A 12,106-nucleotide genomic window follows, 5' to 3' on the forward strand; every position below is an offset into this window, starting at 1 on the left:
AATCAAATAATAAATAAAATTTTAACAAAAAGAAAAACCGACTTCAAACAAAACACTATTTTAAAACAAATGAATATGCACGAAAAAGTAATAAAAATAATTGCGTATTCAACATATTTTTTAGAGTCTTCCTAAGTTAAATGAAATGAAAAATATTAGACTACTTAAAAGTCGATTAACGATTATATCATGTAGTTATAATTATTGTTATATTTGGAGTCGGTGTCAGCCAATAAAACCCTACAGTATATATATCAAAAAACAATACGAGAATACTTTAACAAATATGTTTTTTACAAATTACCTTTTAAACAATAATATACTGGATCAATCAAGGGGCTCGTATCGCTTCTTTCTTTTGATTGTTGGGACAAGGGCACCGTGGCTGACACCGGCTCCAAATATACCAATAACTATAACTACATGATATAATCGTTAATCGACTTTTAAGTAGTCTAATATTTTTCATTTCATTTAACTTAGGAAGACTCTAAAAAATATGTTGAATACGCAATTATTTTTATTACTGTTTCGTGCATATTCATTTGTTTTAAAATAGTGTTTTGTTTGAAGTCGGTTTTTCTTTTTGTTAAAATTTTATTTATGTAAGTATCTATAGCAGAAAATTTGACGTTTTGGAGCCGATCCATCAACAGCATCCGTTGCTAATTACAATTTCAAATTGCTACACTGAAAATGAGAAGGAATTAAAGTCAACCTGTTTAGGTTATTACAGATTAAATTAAAATATATACATCGATGTAATAAAAAAAACAAAAGCTATGAAAATAATAGTAGTTATATTTCGTAAACCGATCCTACGACCCTTAAAATATCATCCATATTCATAGTCATTAAACATACAAAAAAATGCTCTATTACATCTTTTATTTTTTTACGAGAAATCGATTTTGATTTATTTTATTTTAACCTCTAAAAATTTTTGTTGCAAATGTTGTTAAAGTAATTGTTGTGATCTGATTTGTTCATAACAATTCAGTCTGTCCCTGTATATGCTAGGATCTTTAAAACTCCAAACAGATTTTATTGCGGTTTTATTCAAATTAATTTAAATATACGTATAGCATTAGTTATTACTATAATATATCACTAGAAACTATACAAGTATAATTTGCAGGTTAAAAATTCGTTCTAATTGCGGTTAATTCTAATCCAAAAATAAAATAATGATTGATATAATCTGAGATTATAAATGGGTTGCAAACAATATAATTGAATCACTTCTCTAATTTCGGCTGAACCAACCCTATCATTCGCTTGATACCTAAACGAGAAATAATGTCAAAGTTTCCTCGAGTGACAATTCAGGGATTTTGATTGAACTAAACAAAATAAATCACTTTAAAGTCACAATCGTAAATATTAATTATGTATCATCGCATTAATCTAATTAAAATTTTGGTAACTTGAATAACAATTGTTTGTCGAAATTCGGAAATACATTTATCGAATTTTCACCACAAAAGTAAAGGTCGTCTATATAATAAAATATAACGGTAATTTGCCTGATATATTTGTACTATTTTAAATGATTATTCCATTCCTATTCTTGCCTAGGCTCGAAGGCAGTTGCAGGCCGCCGGCTGCCTCTCCGAAGGCGAAAGTGTGGCTTCGCTTGGAATCGGGCCGCCGATGCTCCTAGGTGGGCCATCAGGATTGATTGGAGATCGCGGCAGCTGCAGTGCTGACTCTGGAGTTAGAGGTACTATCTAATTTTCACTCCTCAATATAAATATATTGCAGAAATAAATTGCATATACAAATAAATATCTTGCATGTGCTTATAACTTCAATTATTTACACACTAAAAATAATCAAAACGCATTTACTGTTGTTGTATCCGTTTATATGACTAGATAAGGCCAAATGTTACCACTATGTAGAATATTTGGGAAAGACGAATCATTTTGAAACAACTAGAAAACGTGGCCATAATTTATAAACAATAACTATTGTAAAGTGATTACCAAAAAAATTATCATGTTAACGATATAGAAAATTATTTTTTTATTATTTTTAAGCAACAAATGGATTATAAATTAAATTAAACAAGATTCCATTAGTCTGTGATAATTTCGAAATAAAGCCTTGTCAGTGACAGGTAGTAGTGACGGCGGGGCCACCTCCGTATGCGGCGGGAACCTCTCCGACTCCACTGCGGAAGGAGTTCCACCAACCATTGACCCCTACGACACGGATGCCGCGTCACTCGTTTCTTCAGCACATCCAATATATCAATGTGAGTGCACTGCAATTACCTTGGGTCGTGGTAGGAAAAATACAGCACAATGTAGTACATGAAAGTAACCGCTATGTACAGTCGGGGTAAGAAAATTAGGGTTTGTCACCTTAAGATCTATTTTTGTGTACTATAGTCTGCTGTACCGATCGAGAATGACATATTGAGTCGCATTTATTTGATGTTTAGATGCAAAAGGTACTAAGAGTTTAAGACTTAATAAAGGAATCAATTTGAAAACTGACGATTGTTTTCTTATTATGACTGTACATAAAAATAATTTTAGATTTAACAGTGGCAATGAGTAGCCTATCGTGGAATAGATGTATCTGTTGTGAAATAATTCGAATACTGCAATAGGAATTGATGTTTACTCACCCTTTTAACCGGCAATTGATGGAAAGCGGTTTTTAAATATACCTACATCGAGGCACGTGAGCGTAGGCGCTGCCAATTCTAGGTAAGTTTCAGCTGCTACTGAGACTGTCCAGTCTAGACAGGAATATTCAATATACTTTTATCTTTGAAATCTAGGATTTAAACAGACGACTTTGTGATCTGCAGCCATGTGGGCTAGCTATGAAACCCACGAGGCAAAAAACGAGCTTTAGTATCTGATAAAATATATGTTTACTATTTCATTGTTATTGATTAAGTAAGTGGTATCGGAATGTTCTATTTACTCACAGTTCTATATTGTTCTACATTTCGTGAAGTACACAGTTATGCCATCAACATAAAATAAGCAAACTATCAGCAACACATCAAAAGAAGTAAGTAGATCTGAAATGTTTTCGATCACTGCCCAGCACAAGATCAATTAATTATTATATTTATTTTAATATCAGATTATTCATTTATTCACGTAAGTTCTTACAAACTATTAAATTGTGAATTTTCGTCTCAATTAAACTAGTTAACACCAGTTTGAAAATTTGGATTCCATAGAGAAAGACCAACAAGAAACTTATAATAGCACTTAATGTTTTATAAAAGCGTGACCAGCAGATCCGGTTACATTTGTTTACATCTCAACTCAAGTAAAATAAGCTAGTTGTTTAATTTTTCTTCGACTTCGTGTTATCAAGATGTTATTAATGGCACTGTCAATGTCACTCCAAACTTAGGAATTCAGATATCATATTTCTCATGTCCTTAATTATACTGGACCACAAACCATCAAATCGGACCAACAAGACCAAAGAATTCTCGTTTGGCTCTAGAATATGTAATAAGAGGTACCTACGCTGCGGATAAGACCAGTCGATTTCATATGTAATTTAAATTCAGATTTGATGATGTAATAAAGATATACATACTATATCATGATTACATCATTCAAGCCAAGGTGGCTCAATGATTAGAACGCCTGCATCTTAACCAATGACTGCGAGTTATAACCCAGGCAACCACTAGTAAAATTTTCATGTGCTTGGCGGTGAAAGGAAACATTGTGAGGAACCATGACACATAAACCGATGGACACTCTTGTGGCAGGCATGAGTATCTAATCAACCACATCGGATAAGTGTGGTAGAATAAACTCGAAAACCTTCTCCTCAAAAGGGCCATTACCCATTAGTTTTACCCATTAGTTACTATTATATTAGTTACTAGTTACTTTACTTACTAACATTGGTTAGAACGCGTGCATCTTAACCGATGATCGCGGGTTCAAACCCAGCACCACTATATATGTATATGTGCTTAATTTGTGTTTATAATTAATCTCGTGCTCGGCGGTGAAGGAAAACAACGTGAGGAAACCTGCATGTGTCTAATTTCATCGAAATTCTGCCACATGTGCATTCCACCAATCCGCATTGGAACAGCGTGGTGGAATATGTTCCAAGCCCTCTCCTAAATGGAAGAGGAGGCCTTATCCCAGCAGTGGGAAATTTACAGGCTATTACTTACTTGCTAACATCACATCAATAGGCACACGTGTATATCGTGATATACGACTAATATTACGAGTAATAATTATGCATTTCCAAATGTTGTTAAATAAATAGCCATGGTATATTTTTATTTATTAAGCTAACAATTAGTCAGTTCAACCTACGTAACCCGATCATGTCATGTCAGATGGTTTTAACTCATTGTCGGTCGCATTTATGTTACTGAATTAATTTAATAAAATATATGCGTTCAGTGCGTGTTTAAAACGAAAACTGATTATTTAAAAATATAAGAAACCAGTTATTTATCCCTTTAGCATATATTAAAAAAATAATGGATAAATATGTATCATGCAGTTTCGGGTTTTTCTTTTTATTATAATATTAATATTAAATCTATTTATAAGAATTCGATTTCGATTCGAAGAATAATGTTATGCAGATAAATATACATACATATAATTTTTATTGATATTACGATCGATCAATCTAGTAATTAATAACTCTAGTATAGCCTTTAACTAATCACTTAGCTAATATAATGATCTGGCTATTATAAGCAAGCAGACAAGTATATAATCACTTCCGCTCATAGACACGGGTAATAGAAGAATAAATACCACTCCTTATAATGACAAAATATTATTTGTGGTAGCAGTTTTACTGCTTACTTACCTCATTCACGCTTATAGAACAATGCTGAATTCTGATTGGCTATTTGATTTATTATTTTAACAGTTAAATAATACATGATTGGATGATTATAGTTAAAACGAAACTGCACAGTATTTAAAAAAATATAAGAAAATATAAATAGTTTTGCATTAAAACGGAACAATATTTATTCAAAGTAATTAATCGATTATTGATATTGACGAATAAAATTAAAATTATATTTTAAAAATTTAATTTAAAACGTCATTAAAATAAAAGTCTTTAATGAAAAAATCTTTCATTTCGTGTTTTCGTAGCACAGGAAACAACGCGTTAATACTATAACAATTTTAATAAATTAAAATCACTATCAGCCGTAAGGCTCGAATTTTAATTTTGCACATTTCACTAAAAGTTTCAGCTTTTAACGTTTTTATATCGGAAGCATTTTCAATATGGAGTAAATTTTATTTGCACAATTCATTTCATAATCTCTCGAAACTTTAAGCTTCGTTGTTATAATTTTAACAATGCTATCAATTTCATGTCGTTTCATTTTTCAGTGTTTTTAAAGCCTGCGCATAAAAGTTTACTTTTTGATATTAACCTCAAATTTAAGGACGTACGAATTAAATTTGTTTATAAGACTCAGAATGTGTACTAAATATATTTAATATAGCGCATTAAACTCCCTTATATCTAATCTAGCGACGCGTCCTGGCTTCCCACGGGTGCAATGCTGATACTAAATATACTACAGATCCTTTCTTGTTTCTGTACTATATTATCCATGTATTATATACAAAAACCTTCCTCTCGAATTACTCTTTCTATTTAAAAAAGCGCATCAAAATCGATTGCGTAGTTTTTAAGATCCAAGCATACATAGGGATAGACGACGGTAAGCGACCTTGTTTTATACAATTTTATGATAATGATGATAAACATAAAGCTTATATTCAAGTATCTGTATCAGAAAACCAGTTTTAATGTACACATGTCGCTTAAATAATTTTTGCTTTAGTGTTCAAGCTGTTCTTTCCTATAAAAACGACCAGCACGCACTTATAAATAATAAAATAACGTTCAATAAAGAAAGTAAATATAATTTTTATCTTCGCTACTATTTTATTTACTTTTAGGATAAATAAAGTTGCATAAGCAAAAATAATATTTGTTCTTGTTATATTTACTTCTTGTAACATCTTTCTGTCTTACTTATATAAAAAAATATAAATTAAAATTTAATTACAAAACATTTTAATGAATATCTATTTCAACGTAACTACATTGAATGGTCTAGCCTTTGCAATAATAGCTTAAAGGATGACGTAATCTACTCGCAATTGTCGTAGATTTCAAATACCCACCCATAGCCCAGCTCCGTGCCTGGAAGCGAAGATAAGCTGAAACAATAGTTAGACTTTCACTAGCAGCTTGTATTATCAGCTACGAACAAGCCCTAGCTACAAATTCACCTACGATACTATAATATTTCAACGTTCATTTAATCATTCAATCCACTCCCAACTTTAGATATTTTTGTATATTACTTTGTCGACGAATTTTGATGAAATTATTCTAGTGTATGGTAGCTGCTTTATTGCTGTCTATCTCGCCGGTATCAAGTCTTAAGTTACAGTAAGACTCTTAAAACCTTATATTTGATAATCGTCGTAATCACTTAGCAAAACTGGAAGTAATTTTGTAAGGTTTCGTGTTACTGTGTAACTTTACCGTAATCGGTGTGATTATCGAGTTTTTTTTAATTTACTTACGGTCTCGTAATTCATTTCTATGATCATGAATCATTGTTTTGTATAACGATTTATAAGCTACAAAACAGATCGTTTAAAAACTAATTTTCTCTTATTACTATTTATATAATGTTATACTGTAATAAATTTATAGGTCAGATATGTTAAAGGTCAATGAATTATTTCAATGGTTCTCTCGGACTATACAAATTGATCAAATTTTAACGTATTACAATTGAATACACAATTTTTTAGCTTATTTCATTATTATTTAACTCAACAATGAATATCACGTAGCACTATATAAAATCTATTTACAATGAAACGAAATAAAAGTACAGTCAGATTAAGAAAACCTTCGTCAGTTTTCAAATTCATTCCTCTATTAAGTCTTAAACTCTTAACACCTCTTGAATCTAAACATCAAATCGTTGCGACGCAATATGTCACTCTCGATCGGTAAAGCAGATTATCGCTCATGCTGAGCACACGAAAATAGATCTTAAGGTGACGATCCTTTTCTTACCCCGACTGTACATTAATGCTTAATTTATATGAAGCAATTGAAATACATTGGTATGTATTTAATTATAAGTGAAGAACTACTTTAGCTAATCCCAATAGTAAACAACAATATTTTTTGTCAGTGAGCACTCCGCGCGACTGCAGCCCGACTCTGTCGCCACACAACAGCGCGTCATCCTTCACTCGCTCCATAGACGCGGGATCTTTGTCCAGGTTTGAACATTTATTTTCTATAATGTTTTTTATTCAATACCTTATCATATACTTGAACTAGTTCTTATCAGTCTGCAACGAGAATGGTACTGTGGTATGCCAGTACCCTTCTCGTTGCAGACTGTCATTTTGTATATAATTGCGTTAAAACATTGTTGTTACGACAGTCTTTCTGAATAAATACTAGTCAATTGCGTAGAAGATATTATTTAGTTATTTGATAACACCAATAATTAAAAAAAATAAAAATACACAAGAAACAGGAAGTCATCATAAATAATAATCTACAATTTTTTTGTAAACAGGATAATTATATAAAAAAGTAATTTATAAAAAAATACTTTATAAAATTAATAAAAATAATGGATCAATTTATACGAATATTAACATTTCAGCTTAATGAATTTAAATCCAGATAACAATTAAAAATTGTATGCTATTATAGGCTATTGATTTTTTTCTCTTGTTTTGCACAAATATCTTAATAGACAAAGATCAGTTTTATTAACTCTAAATACCCTTATTGTACTAATTAAATGACGGCATCAACCCAGGAGACTGAAAACTGACCAAGGCGAAAAACACTTTTTACTTCCAAACTCGCCATACTATTTACAGTTACAATTTGAAACCAGACCTCATAATCTTCACCGTTATAAACTAGATGCTATAATTTATTTATTTCAACGTGCTCATATAATGTAACTTTAAAATTTTCAGTCATGTAATTCGTTTTCCACTGAAGCTTTTAAAACATTACTCTTAAAAACAGTGCGAAATTAAATTAAAATGCACTTCACCGGAAACAAATTTCACAACTGGAGTATAAAGCTGAAATTTTACTGAAGATCCATTATTAAATAATAACTTTAAAAATAATATAATTAAACTCCTGTAGTTGTAGGACTCTTGAAATACTCAAAAAACATTTATATATAATTCGTACGGATTTTGTAACTTTTTTTAGTTTAAAATTTGTGAAGAAAAATCTCATTCGAACTGTGTCTTATCCAATTAAAGGAAATATTTCACATATGTTAAAAAAATATACAAACCCTACCTACTGTGGGAAATAAAATTGAGATATCGCTGAGCTATAAGAATTGTTGACTTTATTTTTTTTTTGTTTATCTTGCGTATCAATTAATTTGTGCAATATATTTACAACAACAACAATTTAAATGAAGAAATAAAATGTTATGTCCCGAGTGCCTGTACACACTGATTACACTGTATTACACTGACTCACTCACAATTCTTCTGCCCGGAGATAGAATATGTTTGTACCTTCCTAGACGGGCTTGCACAAAGCCCTAGAGCCAAGTTTTAATAACTTTAATAGTACTGATTCAATAACGAATGAATCAAACCAATGAACAGAAACGCGATTTCCGACTTTAATACTAATGAAATTATTTTGTTAACTTCATTTCCAAGAACTGAAACACAAATCGAAATAAATAAAGAATATTATATAATGGACCTCTAATAAAACTTCTGCGCAAGTAATAGTTAGTGTAATAAATATAACTTCCAAATTAGCGTGTAATGCTAGAAGTGACGTAACTTCTATCAAGTAATACGAGTAACAATTCCAAGACAGAGTTTAATGATTAATGGACGCTTTTCGCCGCTCGCCGTCTGGTACGCAAGAATGTTATAACTTAGATAGTTTTATTGGACTTACAAACTATGTGACCTTTCTTAAGTTTCTTATCTCTGAATGTTCCATTTAATATTATAATTATGTCACAAATTGTCGTGTTCTTTTGCTCTACATAATATATATTACTCTATATGAATTATTAGACTTTCTGTTTAAGTAGTAAGTTGAACCCGTATTATGATAAATTATTTCTAGCATTGTTGCTCAATCATAAAAGCATGAATAATTTTAACATTTAACAACATCACTGACCTGATACTGAAGTTCACCGTATTATATAAAATATATTGTGGCAAATGATGTTAATAGGTTATAGAAAACTTATTTTTTCGTCTGACAAATAACAGTTTATTTGATGACTATTTTGTGTACTATGAATATATGCATTTGCAAGAATATATGGTTATTTAGGTCAGTAGAACAATTATCGAGCCCGGGAGAGTGCGACTCTGGTCTGGTGGGTATGAGGTCCCGCGCGGGTGGCTCCAAGGGTGGAAGAGGCAGGGGCTCTGCTTGGGGTTCGATCTCACGCGTGTTCGCCCGCAGCCGACACCGCACCAAGTCCGGCAGTGCGGCCAGCAGTGGACATGAAAGTGGTTAGAGATATATCGCATTGTTTTGCGCCAAAGAGTTATAGAGATTTAAAATTCACTTTCAATTGTTGGAATTTCATATTTTATACTTGTTCAAAACAACACAACAACTTGAACAAAAACTTAAAAAAAATACATTTAACTTAATTGTATTAACAAAGTCAAATAGCTAGATATTAACATATTGACCAATAATTCGTAAATCAAATTATTATACATTTTGCAATATTTTTGAATAAAGATATCTTAAGTCACGAAAATTTCAATTAGAGGATGTTGATTTTGAAACGATACAAAAACAATGTTTTAACTCATTAATATGAACTCGTGAGCGCAGAGCCGGTGTACGCGGGCACTGGCGCGGGTCGCGCGTGGTCGCCTCTCGGCAGCGAAGCAGCGCTGCGGGAGGCGGCTTCACTGCCGCTGTCGCGGTGGCGTGCGCCCGCCATCATCGCGTGGCTCGAGCTCGCGCTCGGCATGCCGCAGTACGCTGCCGCGGTAGCCGACAACGTCAAAAGCGGAAAGGTAAGTTTGTACTACCAATAGGCATATTTATAAAGAAAATAGACATTCTTCAAGCAAAGCTTGCTTTGCAAGCAAACAGCCTGTAAATTCCCACTGCTGGGCTAAAGGCCTCCTCTCCTTAGAGGAGAAGGTTTGGAACATATTCCACCACGCTGTTCCAATGCGGGTTGGTGGAATACACATGTGGCAGAATTTCTATGAAATTTGTCACATGCAGGTTTCCTCACGATGTTTTCCTTCACCGCCGAGTACGAGATGAATTATAAAGACCAATTAAGCACATGAATCAGCGGTGCTTACCTGGGTTTGAACCCGCAATCATCGATTAAGATGCACGCGTTCTAACCACTGGGCCATCTCGACTCTTGACATTCTTAACATCATATGAAAATTTTAAATACTGTTTTTTTAAATCAATGAAATAATTATAAATACTGTTTTGACTATCTACAAATTATCTAAAATCAATTTTAATCTATGTACATAAGGATATACTTTTGAAACATTTTTATTATACTGGTTATTCTTAAAGGAAGCATGCCAAATGAGTAAGACATATTTACTGAAACTCTAAATCTATATATAAAATAAAATCTGAAAATAATCGCGCTATTCAGATACATTAATCATTTTAGACGCTTATAATACCGCCAACGTCAGAAGAAGATATTTTGTTGTGTAAAAATGTAATTCCATTGGATTTATAATGAAGCGACCTCCGTTAACCTTGTCACAAATTTAATGAGAAATTATTACTTATTAAAATCTGTATACAGTGCTTGCTTTACCTTATTTAAGGTTAAATCATTTTTCTCTTTTATATGTTTTATTTACTTAGAAAACAATACAGTATTTTAGTAGTAAATGTTCTAGGTACCAAGTTTGTTGCAAATTGAATAATTTTTATTTCATATTATTATTGTTAGTTGGATAGAATAGTTTGTAAAACAATGAATGCTATAAAAATAGCAAATGTTTGTAACGTTTATATTTTTAAATATATTTTCCTTAGAGACAATATTTCCATACAATGTTTTTTTTAACTATATTGAATGAATAAAACAAAATAAGCACGTAGCAGGGCAAACATACAAAAGCGTTATAAGTACGCTTAAATTTCATTAAATAAACGCCAAACTTTATGAATCACTAGATTTAAACTTGAGAATATTAGATCTCTTCCAAAAACATTCAAATAATATATTGACTGTAACATATTCTTACTTAATTGAGAATTAAGACATTATACCCATCAAGAAATAATAATACTGGTTGAAATAATGTTTCATTCATTTTAAAGAGTACAGCTTTTACTTATCTTCTTGGAAATTAGATCACGATTAACATCTGTAAAAATTCTATTGATATTTAATTAGAGTCATTGTATTATTTTAGAAAACCGATTTATGAAATCTATTTGTTAATTTTATTTAATCGTCAATTTAAATGAATCCATTAAAGAACCCTTAATACTGTGAGATAAATCAAATTCATATAAATATCAATGGTAGAAAAATCCTTATTTATACACATTTATTATTCACAATAGCAATTTTATCACATTTATATGGAAATGAAGTCGCATCACAGACCTTTGATAAATTCATCGTACCATTTGTTTATTCAAATCACGTTGGTTATCAGTTCGCAGCGGTGTTATGTTATTAATATTTGGAACAATTATTTCATATCGGAGGAAGACCGTTTGAATTTAATTTTAATGGTCGAATTGAATTGAGAGTTCGTAAGGATATTAAATTGTATATTCGATAATATTCTCAGCTGTACCATACGGTAAGAAATATACTTGATGTATATAACTTGAGATGAGTTGAGTGGTGGCAATACGGTAATATTAACAACCACAACAACAACAGCCTGTAAATTCCCACTGCTGGGCTAAAGGCCTCCTCTCCTTTTGAGGATAAGGTTTGGAACACATTCCACCACGCTGTTCCAATGCGGGTTGGTGGAATACTCATGCGGTAGAATTTCTATGAAATTTGTCACAT

General features: G+C 31.7%; 1 protein-coding gene across 7 annotated transcripts in view; it reads left to right on the plus strand.

Annotated features, from left to right (window-relative positions):
- The window catches only part of LOC124534417 (kazrin), a 97,554-nt gene that overhangs the window by 76,490 nt on the left and 8,958 nt on the right, over positions 1-12,106 (plus strand). For 5 of the 7 annotated variants that reach the window (XM_047110284.1, XM_047110287.1, XM_047110289.1 and 2 more), the window contains exons 9-13: positions 1,579-1,723; positions 2,108-2,260; positions 7,220-7,310; positions 9,388-9,572; positions 9,907-10,094. In XM_047110284.1, coding sequence (XP_046966240.1) covers positions 1,579-1,723; positions 2,108-2,260; positions 7,220-7,310; positions 9,388-9,572; positions 9,907-10,094 — 762 coding nt within the window. The remainder of the gene's footprint in view (positions 1-1,578; positions 1,724-2,107; positions 2,261-7,219; positions 7,311-9,387; positions 9,573-9,906; positions 10,095-12,106) is intronic. The other 2 variants (XM_047110285.1, XM_047110286.1) reach the window with 2 other exon arrangements.

The sequence above is a fragment of the Vanessa cardui genome, chromosome 12, assembly GCF_905220365.1.
Source record: "Vanessa cardui chromosome 12, ilVanCard2.1, whole genome shotgun sequence".
In the NCBI taxonomy this organism is placed as follows: domain Eukaryota; kingdom Metazoa; phylum Arthropoda; class Insecta; order Lepidoptera; family Nymphalidae; genus Vanessa; species Vanessa cardui.